A 17763-nucleotide genomic window follows, 5' to 3' on the forward strand; every position below is an offset into this window, starting at 1 on the left:
ATTATTTGATTGTTACCTCATTTGGTAGTTAATCAGTCATAAGTCACCCGCAAACACACTAATTTTAACCGTAGTACTAATCGTACAAATCTCTTAAAACTGTTAGAAACCGCAACCGCCCGCATCCACAAACTTCCGCAACCGCAACCACAACCGCTGCGTTTGAACCAGTCAGGCCCTAAAACACTGCATTAAAAGGCGCCGAAAATGTTGGTCTAATACCTTTTAACATTGTCTCTTAACTTGAAAATAATAAAAAAAACCTAAGAACTCTAAAATTTGTCCTACCAATAATGTTGCTTTAAGTGAGACCTGGATGTGGCGTAATTGCTCTGCCTGATCTGTTGCCCTTCTCATCATCTAAAGCCACGAAACGGCAGCGTTTCAGATACAAACGGTAGCGTTTCATTTTCCGGTATTCTTTCTTTTTTTGCTTTTCTAGAAACGTTTTAAAAAAAGAAAAAAGGCGAAGACGGAGAGGGACGAGGGAAAGAAGATATTCGAGAAGTGAATCCGCCATTAAAAGACGAAGAAGTGTGGAGGTGGGATCGAAAATGGATGATGATGACTTTGATTTGACGATGGAAGAGATGGATGCCCTTGAAAAAGAAGCTCTTGAGAGAATCAACCAGAACAAGGTTCTCGCTTTCTCAATTTTCCTTATTGTCCTTACGTTGGGGATTAATCTCGTGTTCAGCCCTAATGTGTGTTTTCCTTTTGCTCAGGTTCCTAATTTATCTCAAGGGTCCAGAAGCTTACCTTCATCTCTCGCCCCTAAACCAAACACTGGTCAGTTCCAGTAGCAATCGTCTGTTGTTTCTTCTTCTTACTCATTCTGTGCCTTATCTCTCTCTGCTAGCCTCTGCGCCAAAAGGTGAGGGCGTTAAGGTCCCTGTGAAGATTTTGCTGCATCATAGTGGAGATCTTGCTGCAAAGTTCCCCTATAACCAGGTAATTTTTGTTATAACAAGTCTTCATGTGGAGGTGTTTTGTTCCTGAGACACTTACTTTATGTTTCTTATCATCCAGTCGGTGGTGGATGCTGTGCGTAAAATCCCTATGGCTCTTTGGAATGCTAAAGAAAGGTAGGATTCTTATCTTTTGTTTCAATGGTCCTTGCCATGTAATGCCTTGTTTATTCTCTTCCAGGTTATGGATCTTTCCTCAATCTTCATTGTCATCAGCAGAAAATATTCTACGACAAGTTTCCAGCGTTAAAGTTGAGGTAAGCCTGAAAGTTCAGCTTCAACTAAAGGTACATTGCTTTATGTTTTTCTTCTGAAATGTCAGGTAGAGAACTTAGATCCTCTTGTGCAACGTGCAATAGCTTCTGCCTCAAGAGTTCCAGATCTACGGCGTAAGTCAACCATCCCATACCCTGGCATTTTGTGTTTTGTGTTTTATTACTGAAGAATATGTTTATGTTTTGGACTCTTTTTCTCTTTTCTGATTCCCTAGATCTGTATGACAAGATACCAAGCCACATTGAGCCAAAGCTTCTTCCGTTTCAGCGAGATGGCATAGAGTATGTCAGCTATGTTTAGTCTTCTTCATTAGCTGTGATTCTTCACTAATATCTACTCATTAGTAACGTACTGGCCGTTTTGCTGCCTGATAACTGTTTCCTTTGCCTCATGCTCTGTTTCTTCCTTTCTGGTCAGGTTTATATTGCAGCACGGAGGGCGTGTGCTCCTAGCGGATGAAATGGGTCTGGGAAAGACTCTGCAGGCAAGTGGTTTTCTTTCTCATATTATTCAATATATCCTTTAATTTCTTTACAAGAGTCTTATTCTCATTCATAGGAGAAGATTTCTATTGTCAATTGCTTAGTAGATATCCTTGACATTAGAACACATTTATCATAATATTCCTCCTCACAAGTATGTCTCCTTGAAAAATCAACAAGACACTAATTCTGGAGAATCTTTTTGTCATTCACTCTGCTTGTAAATTCTTTAAATCAATTGTCTGTGCAGGCAATTGCTGTGACTACATGCGTTCAAGAATCTTGGCCAGTTCTGATTATTGCACCATCTTCCTTACGTTTACATTGGGCAACGGTAAGCTCATGATCTTTGTTTGAATTTTATTTGACGTTCTGTAAGTCACTTAAAAGTTCACTATGTTGCTTTCTGGCAGATGATTCACCAATGGCTGCATGTACCTCCGTCAGACATAGTTGTATGTGGTTTGGTGTTTGTATAACGTTGAGTAGCTAGGATATAGCTATTCTTTATATGTTGCTCTCTCTCATCTAAGTCATCCTTTTTAGTAGGTAGTTTTACCGCAACCAGGTGGATCAAACAAGTGCGGATTTACTATAGTTTCCTCGAATACAAAGGGCACAATCCATCTTGATGGTGTCTTCAACATTATCTCTTACGATGTGGTCACCAAACTGGACAAACTCCTGATGGCGTTGGACTTTAAGGTAATTAACTAGACATTGCTTCATAGTATTAGCAACTTTTGGTTAATTGTTCCCGTCTTCCTGACATCTTGATTTATAGTGTTACTAATCAAGCACGTGGGAGTTAGTTTTTTTTTGTTTTTGAGTGGAGGGGAAGAAAGCATTTATGGATTCTGCGTGCCGTATCTTGCAAATAAAGCTTTTTTTTTTTGGTTTTAGTCTCATATGTTTGGAGTTTCACTATGAACTTATCCTTCTTTTCAGGTTGTCATAGCAGATGAATCACATTTTCTTAAAAACGCTCAAGCAAAGAGGACAACTGCTACCCTTCCAGTCATAAAGGTAATATTGATATATCATCCACTCATCGTTTTAGGTTCTGCTAACTGATGGAAAATCAGTTTCTTTTTGGTGATATTGTAAAACTTTTGCTTCATTGTTAATATTCTCGGTATTTTTTATTCTCTATAATTTCAGAAAGCTCAATATGCAATCCTACTGAGTGGAACTCCTGCTTTATCTAGACCAATAGAGCTATTCAAACAGGTTATCTATCCAGTTTTACTAGTGTCGCATTCCTTCTCATTTATTAGGCTTTGAATTTTTGATGTAATTTGAATCAACTACCAAAACCCTTCATTCTTTATCTCTTGTCAGCTGGAAGCTCTATACCCAGATGTATATAGAAATGTTCATGAATACGGTAGCAGATACTGCAAAGGCGTAAGTTACTGCTCATTGAGAAACTGCCTAAGGGTTTCATGTAGGGGGTAGTTACTGTGCATCATAAATTTTATATTGTTTCAATTTAATTTCAGGGAGTTTTTGGAATATATCAAGGCGCAAGCAATCATGAAGAGTTGCACAATTTGATGAAGGCAACAGTAATGATTCGAAGACTTAAAAAGGATGTCTTGTCTGAACTTCCGTCGAAACGAAGACAGCAGGTTATTAGTAGTAGCTCTTTCTCTCATGTCCCCATGCATCTAATCTGATGTGATCTTTTACTGCTTGCTATTGATTTATTCTCACGTTCTTATTTATATCTTTGTGTAAATAGGTCTTCTTAGATTTAGCCGAGAAAGACATGAAGCAAATCAATGCTTTGTTTCGTGAGGTAACATTGGTGTAGTTTTCACTATCGATGCATTTTACACTCATTGAAGGAACTGATTTTGAGAAAAAGAATGGCGTTTCTTTCTCTTTTACAGCTAAAGGTTGTAAAGGCAAAAATTAAGGATTGCATGTCGGAAGATGACATCAAATCTCTTAAATTTACAGAGAAGCAACTTATCAATAAGGTATTGATTTGCTTTTTCTAGATTGTTTCTTCACATCTTCTATATAACAATGGGCCTACTTCTTGATTCAGCTGGGTGTACTTTTAGCTGATAAGATATGTTCTTCTTTTGTTTCGTTGGATCTGCTTGTTATTTCCTAGTGTCTTTAACATCTCATTTTATATTTTAGATCTACACTGATTCCGCTGAAGCCAAAATCCCAGCAGTGACTGATTATCTAGGAACTGTGCTTGAGGTAATAGCGCCTATTTGCAATAAGCTGTTTCGAAAATTTTCTCATACATGTGTGACATCTGTTCTATCCTTTCTCTTTGAGCATTATGATGCAGGCTGGTTGCAAATTTCTAGTATTTGCTCATCATCAGTCCATGCTTGAAGCATTACACCAGTTTCTAAAAGTAAGGCATTGAACTCTCATCAAAGCTTTCCCAAAACCCCCCACCACTGTTTCTCAAACGAGTTACAAAAAAAATGCAGAAAAAGAAAGTGGGCTGCATCCGGATTGATGGAAGTACCCCTGCCTCCTCTAGACAAGCATTGGTTTCAGACTTTCAGGGGAACGATGAGATAAAAGCAGCAGTAGTAAGTATTTTCATCATTTGTTAAACATGAGTTTCCTACCCATCTCTCACCATGCCACTGTAGTAGGAATTATAATTTGTCCTTTTGTGGATAGAGCTGACTTTCCTGAGATGCATCCTTGGTCGATTCTCCTGAAACCATATAATTTGTTATTTTATTCCTTTGAAGGTTGTTTTTAACAATTTAATTGCAAAACGATACTTTAAAAGCACAGATAAGTAATACAAGTAAAGAATTGAATCTTATTGCTTTTTTTTTTGTTTTGGTGCAAAATTTATATTTTATGTATAAGTCTTACTCCTTTAAATCTGTAGTAAAGATTACTAGTCCTTTAATTTATTGTTTGTTTGTTGCAGCTGTCAATACGAGCTGCTGGTGTTGGGATAACTTTGACAGCAGCAAGCACTGTTATCTTTGCGGAGTTGGCATGGACTCCAGGTGACCTGATACAGGCAGAAGATCGTGCACATAGGATTGGTCAAGTGAGTCATGAAAGAATAGTTTAATGGAGTCACAGTCACGCCCATATATCTAACTGATCGTTTGCAGCGTCATTTTTAAACCCTTCCTATGGCTTTTGCTTCATTTCTACAGGTCTCCTCAGTTAACATACACTACCTTCTAGCAAATGACACTGTTGACGACATCATCTGGTTCTTTCTCATTAACATTTACAGTTGATAATTCAATAATTTATTTTATTTTTTGTTTGTATGTTCTTGGAGCATTACGCTGAACTTGCTCACTCTTTTGTACAGGGATGTCGTTCAGAGCAAGCTGGAGAATCTAGGACAGGTATTCTCGTTCTCTATGTCAACTCACCAGGAGAGAAAATCTCTTGGTGTGATATAATTATGATTATCTGCAGCATGCCGTTGACCATTATTACTTTGTGAACGATTTGCAACACAGATGCTTGATGGACAAGAGAATGCTCTGGAGGTTTCATCTAGTCATGTGATGAACAGTCCACTAAAACCGAGAAACAGCCCCTCGAAGCAGCAAACTCTAGACCCGTTCTTGAAGCGCTGCAAGAGATCATTATATGATGACACTGAAGAACATCCGACGCCTAAAGTTCCCAGAAACTGAAAGTAAAAAATGTTCAAGATCCCATCAGCATTTTTTGTTGCTTGCAGAAACGCATGACTGTGTGGGTAAAATGACCATTTTGTAATATTTTTTGGGCAACCAAATAGCCGTTAGTAGTTTTAGGCTTCCATACAATTTGGATCCTCAGAGTTCATGACCTTGCAAAATAACTTTTTGTCAAAGTTGATCTCTACAGGTCTTTATCACAACAGATTTTATTTGAATGAGACATAATCAAGACGTTCTTGACCAAAGAATTTTGTGACAATAGTTTCCACATCAGTCATCAAAGCATTAGTCTCCTTCAATTTTTGAACCATCTCAACACTTCCCTATGCAGTTGCAAGCCACAGCGGATCCTTCCATGCCCGCCATTGCCTTTTGAAACTCATCCAACAACAAAGCCCCTCCTGACTTCTTGCATTTTCTTCCGATACAATTGGAACTGCTTCTAAGTCTTCATTGTTTGTCCAGGATTAACAATTGAGCGAAAGGCTGTGGATGCAGCAGAGCAAGCTTCAACGCTTCATCGCGTTCTTGCAATAATGTGCATCTTCTTCGAGCTTATTAGGAAGGGTTCCTGCTCGAGAATCGGTTTAGCCTTGTTTCCAAAAGAACTCATGTCAACTACTTTTCCTTTGCTACAGTCACTGCCACTCGATTCAGAAGAAGATGATGATTTAGAGTTCAATTCAGTCATCATTTTCAATTTTTCGTGGCAATGCGTTTTTGCCTTCTCTTCTTTCCTTTGTTTCTTCAATAGCTTTTCCTTTGTTTTTTTTTTGAATAACCCGGTGTAATCCTAACCCCCTCGGTGGATCCAGACTAGACAAGTGTCCGTAGCAGCCTACATTATCGGTTGGAGTATGCCTCGGTCACCGGACGCTGGGAGAGCCCGGATGTTAAATTTTGCCCCCAATGGCCAGCAAGATTCAAACCCAAGTCTGTATTGGGGAGAAACTCCCTCAATAGCTTGTCCTCTGTGTACAACTGCTCCAGTTGCTTAACCAAGATCTCTGTTGCTTCCTGCGCAAACAAAAACAAGATCATTCCATTTCTAATTTTCTATCTTGAATCCAACAAAACGGTATCAAGCTGATTGAAACTGGAAATCACTCTTACCGGATCAAGACCAAACCCTATGCTTGATAACATGTTCAAGTTTTTAGAAAGAGAGCTTTAACCTTTAAGAGCCTTAGCTAATACCACATATGTACTTTGTTTCATAGTCTTGTTTCTTGAAACCGTAGGTGTTGAATCAAAGGGGATACTATCTCCTGATTCTAATAGGATCATGGCATTTGGCAACCGTATTCATGATTTTGTTGTGCCAGGCCGTAAGATCTTCTGGCTCTCAGCTCTTGACGTGGGAACAGCTGGCACTTAATGGTAGCAAGACCATGCAATAAACACCAATGGTAAAAGTTCTGCACACATCTTCTTTGCTCATCCTAATTTGCTTGTTCAACTCAATTGCATATGGTTTAAACAGCAAGCTATCCATGAAACATTCTCTTTTGTTTTGTTATATATAACTAATATAATCTATGAAGGCAGATTGTCCTAAACTGAAACCCTTGGAAAATTAGATTCTTGTCGGAGCTGTTATATAGACGGCTACCAAGCAATTTATGATGGTCTCACTCAAACCAGCAATGTTCAATAACTTTTCAACATTGTGTTACATGGAGGGATTGGTCGCCTGAATATTAACTGAAACCCAGTTAAAAATCAAACCTTAGTAAAACAAGCTTTTTTAATGACAAACAATAAAGATAAGAAAATAACATTAACACAACGTCCTTACAAAAGTATCACCTCTTTTACATGCTATGATCAACGCATTGAAAGTGACTACATCAGAGGCTAATTTTCATCTTCATCATATAGATGAGAGCGAAAGCTTAAAAACAAATGCTGATGTAGTCACTTTCAGTGCATTGATCGAAGCAATAAACAGGTCAAAACCCGAGTTTTGTGATCTTGCCAATATAAGAGGGAGCAAGAGAGGGTTGATGATAGCTTTGGTACAAATTTTTTCTCCGTAAGAATCTTACATTCTTATAAGAGGCGAATCTTACTATGAGAGGGAAAAAGGAAAGAGAAAGGTTGATATATAGAGAACGAAAGAAAAGAAATGAGAGACAGAGAAGAAGGCGGCGGAAAAGAGTTGAAGAAAGGAAACCCTACAAGAGTAAAGAAACCCTAAACGAGTAAAGAAACCGTAAAAGAGTAAAGAAAAGTCTCAGATCAAATAATGGGCCGAGATATGGGCACATGCGACCCAATTTTAGTAAAATTCCTAACGATAAGCTGGTTTTGTTTCCATTACGGTTTAACTTTCTTTTTTTTTGGTCTGGCAAGTAACTGAAATTCACAAATTTCATGGTGAGCAACAAATGTGTAGATTTAGATTTTTTATTTTATTTTCATTGGCTGGGTTACAAATTCTCTGGGTTATATGGCAACATATTTGATTTAACATTTTACCCAAAATTACATATTGTTTGCCTCATTTACTGACAGTAATGTTTAGTTTTTCTTTTGCAAAACAAATTTAAGTTTTAAGTATTAATATTTATTTATTTGCTCTCTACATAATATACAGTAAAATAAAAACAAAACTAATGCTAATTTGTTGTGATGTATTTTTTTTAGTGACGCTTTAACATTGAAACAATAAACAATGATTACAGACAAAATATTACAATGTTTTATTGATGATTGGTAACAAAAAATGTTTTCTTACCAATCATCTTTTGTCCTGTATATTGTCATCTTTAGGCTATTTATTCTTTTGTAAATGCCTATTCTTTTTGCTATGATTAGTACATTTCACATTTCATCAATTTTTTTTTCTGAAAAAGATTAATTCAGTTAAAAGTATGATATTTTTTATTGTCTCTTTGTCGGGCCTTTTATAGTGAGGTGAAACCCGCCTCCAAAAATAGCCCCCTAGAGTCCGGTGTGTCTCAAATTGTCGGATATGTTGGGTATTTATTTCGATTTGGGTGGTGTTATCTGAGACCAGTTGTTTATGAATTTCAAAACCCAGTTTGAGATTTTGATTTTTTTGGTTTAATTACGAGATTTGATTGATGTTCAGTTTGGGGGTCGAGATATTCTTGTTGAAATACGAATCACTTTGTTGTTAATAATCATTATGTTTCTTAGTTTGCGGGCTCCAAAGTGTGGTCACTTTGTATTCTTTGTTTTTTCGTTTTCTCTTATTCTCTGGGTTGTCTTCTCTTTCTTTGTTGGTATCCTTTTTCTGTCGATTTTCTTCCTTCCGATCAAATTCTGATGGTGTCTCCTATGGAAGTAGTAATTGGCTATCTTTTTATAAATCAATGGAAAATCAAATCCTTTGATTTATATCATTTAAATCTTGTAACTAATCCAAGAGAGATGATTTTTTTAGTTTGTGAGAGGCGATTTGTATAAGTTATACGAGAAGCGTTTCATAAGATGTTTTACAAAAATCTTTCATATATGTTATGTATTGTAGCTGAAGAGTTTTAGATTGGCTGATGGCTGTGTTTAGCCATATGTTGGAGGCACTATAGGTTGAGGGTTAGACCATGCCATTTTTTTGTTAGCATTAAAGTCATGTTAGTTTGAAATTTTCCTTAAGGATGTACCCACAATTGGTTTGAGCTTTACAGAAGGAGTAATTTGCCAAGGGCCAAAGAGTTTGAGTCGAGAATGTTAGTCCTTTATGAACACTGTGTAGAGAAGCTTTGTCGAGATACATAAAGGTTGTGTTTTAACCGTAGATTTTACGAGAAACATTTTTCTTTTGATTCTGATCTTTCCTAAAAGTATTTTTGTCTGTCTCATTAAGTTTCTATGAAAGTTATCTCAGGTTTTATGAGAAACATTCCGAGTATATGTAATGAAATTTTGTTACTCGTGATGTTTGTGGGATCGATGAGCAAAATGGCTTCATAAACTGATGATGATATCTGGTCCACTGTTGTGGAGAAGATTTTTCTCTTGTTTATGCTCGATGTTCCAGACATTGCTGATCTTGTTTTTCTGCGAAATAATTTTGAAAAACTTTTTGATGTTTTCCCGTAAATCATTTGGCTCTACGGAAATTGGGAGTGACACTTTTTTTGTTTGGAGATATCTAAATTGATTTTTGATTTTTTTTATTTATTTTGGTTATACAAGACTTATTTCGTCAAGTCAAATAAGTTTTATGCCTTAACGTTTGGTTAACTGTTTTGTTATTAGTCTGATGTTCGTATAAGGTTTGTCCAAATGCACGATTGCATTAAGAGTTGCTAGACAGTTTAGACGAGTCTTAAATTATCATTTTTCGTTGGACGATTTCGATGAGGCATTGTCTTCCCTAAGTCGTTTACTTCCTAAGGCTACAAGAGTTTGTTTCTTGATGCTGAGATAAAACATTTTTGAAAGTATGGGAGTACGAGTATAGTATATGTTATTTACTCTATGCTCATACATACTCCGTACGCACTCTAAAACATATGTCTCCCACAAACCACACTCTCAAAGCATGTTTGGGTACTCTTCCTTTGAACCAAACAGAGTAAGTCCATTACTTGACAATTTGGCGATGACTGATAATAACTTCCCAAGTGCCAGACGTTGATAAAGCTTTAAGGTTCTCATTTTTTACTTTCCAGAAGACAAAGGGTATGAATGGTGACCAAGGAACGATGAGGAACAAATGCATTCCCTAACATTCCTTAAAAAAATCACCATTCATAAGGAATAATTTTTCCTTCTCATTCCCTACCATTCCTTTTTTTGTAGAGAAATAAAGAACAAATTAATTCCTTGTTAAATATGGGATGGAACAACCATTCCCTTTCATTCCTGCAATTCTATGTCTCTACATTCCTTTCCTATTCGTTCCTCTTGTTTTCAGAATGGTCACCAGTCGAACCCAAAATCAAACGGAGCGTGCGGAACCGGTAAATGATTTGTGGTGAGGTGCATTTGAAGAAATTCTGATGCATGAGAATGAACACCATTTTGGTTAATTGGGTTAGCAACCCCGATGTGTGTGAACTATAAAAGTTAGATAACTATTGAATCGTGCACTAAGTTACTTTCTTCAAACAATATTTCAACCATATTTCAAGCTTTATGTTACACGAAATATCTTTGTAGGATAAAACAATCAAAGTCTCATTCTTGTTCTAGTCTAAGATACAAGAATAAAAAATAGAGGTTTAATGTTTATATATGTTTCTTCAAATATTTTTGATGATCTTTGAACAATGAATCTCTCTATTTCTCTAACTAACAATTAGTCTCTAATTTTCTCTTGTTCAATTAGTATAAGTTATCATTTGACCTTATATAGAGTACTACGGTTTGTAATGGTTAGCACTTGCAATGGTTAGCAAAGAGTTACAACTATTAAACAACAATTGCAATGGGAAGTCAAAAGACCTAATGGTTCATTACCAAAGGTTTTAATCATCAACGGTTGAAATGGTTTATCAACAAAGGTTGCAACGGTTCATTTCTAATACTTACACATCACAAATAGTTACAATTATTTATCTAAACAATTGTAATGCTTCACTTTAATGGATGCAAGGTATCACCTAAATATCCAACAATCCACCCCCGTTTAAATGTAAACATAGATTCATTAAATAATAACACATATATAAAATTTATACATAAATGAAAATGTTCAAAGAATTGAATTTTCATCGTAGTGTATTAAACATTCTAAATTCCCGAGAATTAGGATGCCCTACAAATTGAATCCATCAATACATCTTGGACACATGAAGATAATACACACATGTGTTTCCACACTACTATAAGTGTTTACCTAACACTATTATAAGCAATGTGTCTCTATCTATTCATGAATGTATACACACATGTGTTTCCACACTACTTTCAATCATGCACCTGCAAATTCATTTTTTCAAAGTATCTATTAAAACATCTCAACCTATTATTTCTTGTAGGTTCAAGCACATACCATATATGATGATATGAACATGTGCTTCAATCTTTAAATATTGGTTATACACATTGAATTCAGCCTCTAATGTTGTATTAGAGGGTGATTGGATATCTCACAGTTAAAGATTTTGAATGGACTTTAAACTCATCCCTTTAACATACTCAATTACCAAGTCTATAGTTAATCATTTTGTTAAATGACATGCTACATATTTTTCAGACAAAAAAAACTTTATGGTAATTAATCTATGAGTGATCAATTCACATATTGCCTATACTTGACGCACATGTGTTGCGACTTACCATTATACACTTGGTTATAAACCTTAACCAAGATTTCTTCACTATAAAAATAGGTGGAAACTGGTGATCTAATATTTTGACCACAACATAATCTCTTAAAATAAATTCCTTAGCCATTATGCCTATTTATCGGCATATGCTAATGCTAAAAATTATTATTAAATAGTTGATTTTTTCATGAAAGTCTCCTTCTTGGAAGCCCATGAAATGGCACTTCCCCAAGCAAAACACTCAACCACTTGTAAAAAAAAAGGTCTTCTAGGTTAGTAACCAAACTTGCATCTGATTATCCTTGTACCAGTGAAGGAAATCTGACGTATGACAAACCATAATTTATGGTTCCATTTAAGTACTTGAGTTGTGATATCAGTTGTCTAGTATAAAACACAAGCTTCACACTCGTATCCATGGGAATGCTCACTGCAAAACAATCTCCAAATTGAACTTCTTAACAATTTTCTCAGTATAAAGAGATTGTGTCAAAGATAGTCTTTTCTTGCATGTGTAATTCAAATTTCAAGAATCACATCCACCTCCCCTATTTTTTTTCAGTATAAACATAATAACAATAGTGATTTTGAAAGATCTACTTGTCTGGGGCTAGTGCCAAAGATCAACATGTCATCAACATACAAGAAAATGATTATTCAATTTGGTATATAAACACGTATCCCAGTGGTTTATGTTAAACCACATGATAAGAAAGTCTCATCAACTATCCAAGAGTTTAAGAAAAGCATACCAGTCAGTGATGTTGAGGTTAAATGTTATCTCTTCTCATTCAACATGTTCACTAGTGTATGCCACTGCTTGTCACTCAACCCAGTTATGCCCACGCGATCTTGCGCTGTTATCGCGTTTGATGACTGCATTGCTTCTGCTGGAACAGAGGTTTGCACTACATTCACCCTTGGTGGATCATTTCTAACCTGTGTTTATCCAGTTCCACATCCACGACCAGTAGACTGACGTGCATTTGGTCGATCTCCACACCACTCAGGGTACTCGAGTGTGCGAAAGCAGCCATAAGATAGGTGCCCCTTTCTTTCACAGTGGAGTAAACCATCTTTGCTCGTTCTTCTCGTGAAGGAAAGGAACGAGTCATCCCTCCATTCTGATTCGTTCTGACCGAGTACGCCATCGTGTCATTCTTATTGTGCTGGACACAAGAGGTATGTTTCACATCTACATCCTGAAGCAACACATTAATGTAAGCTTCATCCAGAGTAGGAAAATAATCTTTAGAAAGTAGGCTTGATTTTACAGAACCATACAATGCCTTGTCAAGCCATTGCAAGAATTCATGAAGCCTATCCTCTTCACGTTCTTTCTCTATATTGATCCCAACTGGACAGTTTCAGGTTTTAGATTGCCTAAAATCAGACAGAGATGTCCACAACTGCATCAACTTTCCGTAGTATTATTCTATCGACAAACCTTGTTGTCGACAAATCGCTAGTTTCACTTTGATTCTTTGAATTCGTTGACAATTCTTCACCAAATTTCGATAAAGATTATGTTTCCAGTAATAGCTCGCAATCTCCAGATGAGACAGATTCGAATGTACCATCTCTGCGATTGTGAGTTTGATCCAGGATACCACCAGCACGTTATTTGTCTACCAATCCTCCACATCTTCAGAGTCATCACCATGCTTTGGAATAGACCCGTCCACAAACCCAACTTTCTTCATTGCCTTGAGCGCCATACAAAGATTTCCAGACCACTCATTGTAGTTTCTCTTGTTAAGTAGCGGTTGGGATATCAAAGAACCAGGATTGTCACTTGATGACAAGTCGTAGGGTGATATGGTCAGTCTCTGGGTCTCAGGTCTCAACACTCTGCTTCCTTCCGATTTGAGTCTTAGTCTCAGAGCTCATACCAGAATCATCGTTCTTGCCGTCGTTACTTCCCATCTTGCAGTACTGGTAGAGAAAACAACTTTAGAACTTGATTAGCAGAATCATATTACTGCTCTGATACAATGTCAAAAGAATTTCTCAGTGGTGAACGTTTCTCTTGTATTTGCTTTGAGGTCAATCGACATGTTTATATATTACACATTTTATAACCTAGCTTCCCAACATATACAGAACGTTACAACTAAGGCAATATGTAGTACATACAATATCAGAATATACAATATGCCAAGATACGATTTGATATTTTAATAGATTTTAAATGAGTTTTTAAAATTCATGTTTAAATAACAGTGAATTTTTCATTTTAATACAAATCGCTCAAAACTCTCGGTTGTATACACTCCCGTAATGTTAATTACATAATATCATTAAGTTACGAGATATTACCATGCATAATATATATTTCGTGCAGTTAGGTATACATTTGTTTAGTTTGGATGGTTAACCATATGATGCTATGATGGTCAATGCTTTACATAGCCGCTACCATTTTTATGAATAAAAAATGATGAATAATTATTTTTTGTATATATAACCTGAAAATCTAAGTTTTTAAGCAAACCGCTACACAAAAAAAAGTTGTGGGTAAAAATAAAATAACACTAGTACTTACCTCGAGAATAATGGTTGGGAAAGCACGTCCCATATAACCTGAACAAACGCGAATAATATACCACGAATTTTACTCATTTTTAGGCATGGTATATAGGAGTTTTAAATAAATTATATATGTTTTGGAGTCTTTTTAGTATGTTTTCAGGTTTTGGAGTGATTTGGAGGAAAGTGGTGATTTTGCTGCATTTTGGAGAGAAAATGACAAAAGCCCGAAGTTGACCATCGACCACGACTATCGATCGATGGGCGAAGGCAACAATCAATCGACACACACCATGTGGTGTCGATCGACGGCGAAGCGCGCGGAAGCCAGATTGGGTTCTAGCCGACTTAAAGCCCAAGTCCCACAAGAATTACCAGATTACCCGTGACGAGTTTTAACCTAATATTTATGTGTTCTGCCATTGTTCTAGGCAACACACGCTTTCATACTTTCTACTTTTTCACACAGCAAAATATGTAGAGTCTTAGGTTTGGAGAGAAGATCCAAGAACTCCTTTAGAGATTTGTGATTGGAATTCCGATTTCTTTACTCTATTCTATTATTATGCAGTTTTCTTAGCTTGTTGTTATGAATTGCTTAGCCATGTCTTAGTTGTTCATCTTGTTAGATTTAGGGTTTAGATATTCATGAGGGATTAGCCCAAAATATAGAATTGCTAAGTGTTAGGATATTAATCAACTAAACAGTTCTTAATGCATGTGTTCTATAATAGCTAACTAGGACCTTGCCTATAGACATTAGGACGCACTCGGAAGTTTGGTTCTTTGTCTGAAATAGTTTAGGTTGTGCTAGGATTTCTAGAAACAAGCGGAAGCTAATTTAGTTTAACCTAGTGAACATGTCAAACCCGTGCGTAACGCTCCCGGGAAGGAACGTTGATCGATAACTCATTAGTTGCATCGATCGACGGGCTGAAAGGTGTATCGATCGACACCCTGTTGTTGGAATCGATCGACATTTTCTCAGGACCAACAAGCGACAGTTAAGGTCCTAGATCCGGTAATAGATAGTCTAAATATACGGAAGTTGATCGACTATTCTTATTTGTTTGAGTTCTAGAATATCCATAAATGCTTAGTAGTCTATGTCTTTATAATCCTGATTGTCTGAATAGAAACCCTAAGTCTAACGTTTCCCATATATGTCTTAAAACCCAATCAATCAATCGAAAAATTACTTGTTCACCCCTGCTAATATACATTTAAACCATTCAGCATAGCTTAACTACATAACTAGATAGATCTATTGTGTGCCTTAGCTCCCTGTGAATTCGATCCCTAAGTACTACAATTGAACCTCTTATTTGAGAGAGTAAATCACTCCTTAGAGTAATTTGAGTGATATCAGCAAAGTAGCACAAAAACACGTGTTAGCCAATCTCCATGTGGGAACCAAAATTCACACCGTTGATTTACTTCAAATTAGGAAAGCTAAGAAACCCTAACTTTTTCAAAGGTTCCGGATTTTTGCTAAGCCAAACAACAAGCAATCAGATAATGTAAACATACAAAATAATGAATCAATAAAACGAAAATAGAGCAAATAAGATCTTATTCTGAATTTTTGTATAGGCATTACAACAGGTAAAGCCTCGGACGTAAGAGCCATCGACGAGTTCCTAGTTCTAACCACCTAAGACTTGAAAACCTAGCTGAGTCGCAGGTCGATAACCAAAACTAAAAATTGCCTAGATCACTCTAAGTGCTAAGTTTGCTCTATGTAAGAATTGTTTTTTGCGCCTCTCGCCTTGGAATTCCTTATATACTCCTTCTAGTTCTGTTTGGGCTTTCCTTTTCCACCCCTGAGTCAAGTTTATCTTCTCGCGGAAATATTTCATTTTCATCGATCTTCATGATTATCCCTTCAGACTTAACATTTATCTTCGAGACTTGACATTTATCTTTGAGACTTGACCTTTATCTTCTCCTACTGATAATAGATAGACCGTCATAGTAACATTGGGCTCGATTTTGTCAAAAATCGTAAGTGGGCTTTTTAGCCGCGTCCTAGACCTTTTCGGGCCGTAGTTTGACTTCGCGTTTTTACGATTTCTTCGAAAGATTACCTTTGGTATGACGTTGGTCCTTTTAAGAATAACTAAAATTAATCGTAAATTCTAAATCTCTAAGGTGTTAAGTTAAATGTTCCCGTTTTATACAATCAATTTGAATTTATACGAGAAAATAAGTCTTGGCGGTTTTTGTCGTAAAGTTTCAACAATAACTTCAATCGAGACGAAACAAGAGACATTGTAACCGAAGCTTGAAGGAGAAAGCTACGAAGAGGAGACGAGAGTGAATATGTTGGCAAGGTGCAGTCGTTCTCACCATATGGCGAGCATGACGGATACGACCCAGCTCGCCATATGGCGAGCGCAACGGGACAACCCAGCTAGCCATATGGCGAGCGGGACGGGACAACCCACTCTTTCTTTCTCAATTCTTATGAACTAAAAATAACATCTCTTTACTTTCTCTCCATATTCATCAAAAAAAACCAAAGATTTTGATTCTAAAAATTATACGGTTCATAGAGCCATTGAAGCTTACAATTCTTGGTGTGTCACTTTTGTTTGAGATTCTGGTTGATTGGAGAAGACTTTTGTGCGTTAAACATGTTATCTTACTTGTTGAAACTATGAAATTAGTTTTTTTTTCTATATTTGTTCGTCCACACGACTTCCGGGTAAGTCGTGTGGCTGTAGACGACTTACATGGAAGTCTTCTGGTCAATGCAGAAGTTAGTTTTGGAATTGACTTTTAAATGTATTTTTCTAGAAGACTTACAAGGAAGTCGTCCATCTTTTTTTGTTAAAAAAAATCGAGACGACTTCAATGTAAGTCGTCTAAGGTAAACGAGTTAGTTTTGCATTTGACCTGATTGTGTCAGAAATTTGACTTTTCCTGGACGACTTACATGTAAGTCGTCCAGTAGAAACTTAAAAAATCAATATTTTGTTATACCTAGACAACTTCCATGTAAGTTGTCTCAGTAGTTTTGTAATTGAAAAATAAAACAAAAATTATATTTTTTCTTGATGACTTACACGGAAGTCGTCCGTCCGACGACTTACATGGAAGTCTTCCATGATTTTATTCTGAGATTCTGGTCAAACCTTGCTTATCTTGGACGACTTCCATGTAACTCATCGGACGGACGACTTCTGTGTAAGTCGTCTTGAAAAAATAATATATTTTGTTTTATTTTTAAATTGAAAAACTAACCTGAGATGACTTACATGGAAGTCGTCTAGGTATAACAAAATATTAATTTTTTAATTTTCTACCAGACGACTTACCCATAAGTCGTCCAGAAAAAGTCAAATTTCTGACACAATCTGGTCAAATGCAAAAAAAATACGTTTTCCCTAGACGACTTACATGGAAGTCGTCTCGAATTTTTTTTTAACAAACAAAGATGGACGACTTCCATGTAAGTCGTCTAGGTTAAAAATTAATTGCAAAACTAACCTAAATGGATGACTTCCTAGAAGTCTACCAGACGACCTCTCTGGAAGTCGTCTTCATCAATGTTTAATAAACTTTCATTTTCTCTAAAACTATAAAGGCT

At 36.4% G+C, this 17763-nt stretch overlaps 1 protein-coding gene, 1 long non-coding RNA gene and 1 other non-coding gene across 5 annotated transcripts; 1 reads left to right on the top strand and 2 right to left on the bottom strand.

Annotated features, from left to right (window-relative positions):
• Positions 1-225: 225 nt before the first annotated feature.
• Positions 226-5642, top strand: LOC103868684 (SWI/SNF-related matrix-associated actin-dependent regulator of chromatin subfamily A-like protein 1). Of its 3 annotated transcripts, XM_033291495.1 has the most exons (25): positions 226-638; positions 726-789; positions 860-951; positions 1030-1085; positions 1150-1225; positions 1291-1357; positions 1459-1525; positions 1662-1728; positions 1977-2060; positions 2140-2181; positions 2276-2431; positions 2675-2752; positions 2888-2956; positions 3068-3133; positions 3229-3357; positions 3471-3527; positions 3622-3711; positions 3881-3946; positions 4041-4109; positions 4189-4293; positions 4650-4775; positions 4888-4946; positions 5052-5088; positions 5206-5413; positions 5444-5642. In XM_033291495.1, the coding sequence occupies exons 1-24, from the start codon at positions 555-557 to the stop codon at positions 5383-5385; spliced, it is 1986 nt and encodes a 661-aa protein (XP_033147386.1). In that variant the 5' UTR covers positions 226-554; the 3' UTR covers positions 5386-5413; positions 5444-5642. The 3 variants fall into 3 exon arrangements, with proteins under 3 accessions (XP_033147386.1, XP_009145015.1, XP_009145017.1); XM_009146767.3 differs by having other exon boundaries at positions 227-638; positions 5206-5607; XM_009146769.3 differs by having other exon boundaries at positions 227-638; positions 875-951; positions 5206-5607.
• Positions 5610-17469, bottom strand: LOC117134046. Its single transcript, XR_004458154.1, has 2 exons — positions 6508-17469; positions 5610-6411 (listed from the first exon to the last, which is right to left on the bottom strand). It is a non-coding gene; the product is annotated as an uncharacterized LOC117134046 (long non-coding RNA).
• On the bottom strand, positions 7212-7342 carry MIR161 (microRNA MIR161). Its single transcript, NR_128663.1, has one exon. It is a non-coding gene; the product is annotated as a microRNA MIR161 (primary transcript).
• Positions 17470-17763: the final 294 nt, after the last annotated feature.

This window comes from Brassica rapa, chromosome A05, assembly GCF_000309985.2.
Source record: "Brassica rapa cultivar Chiifu-401-42 chromosome A05, CAAS_Brap_v3.01, whole genome shotgun sequence".
Lineage (NCBI taxonomy): Eukaryota > Viridiplantae > Streptophyta > Magnoliopsida > Brassicales > Brassicaceae > Brassica > Brassica rapa.

Bases quoted from the DNA above. Each gene is read 5' to 3' on its own strand.
- LOC103868684 (XM_033291495.1), top strand. From the start codon at position 555: ATGGATGATGATGACTTTGATTTGACGATGGAAGAGATGGATGCCCTT. The intron at 2,957-3,067 runs GTTATCTATCCA...ATCTCTTGTCAG, and splicing joins CAATAGAGCTATTCAAACAG to CTGGAAGCTCTATACCCAGA. The intron at 3,134-3,228 runs GTAAGTTACTGC...ATTTAATTTCAG, and splicing joins GTAGCAGATACTGCAAAGGC to GGAGTTTTTGGAATATATCA.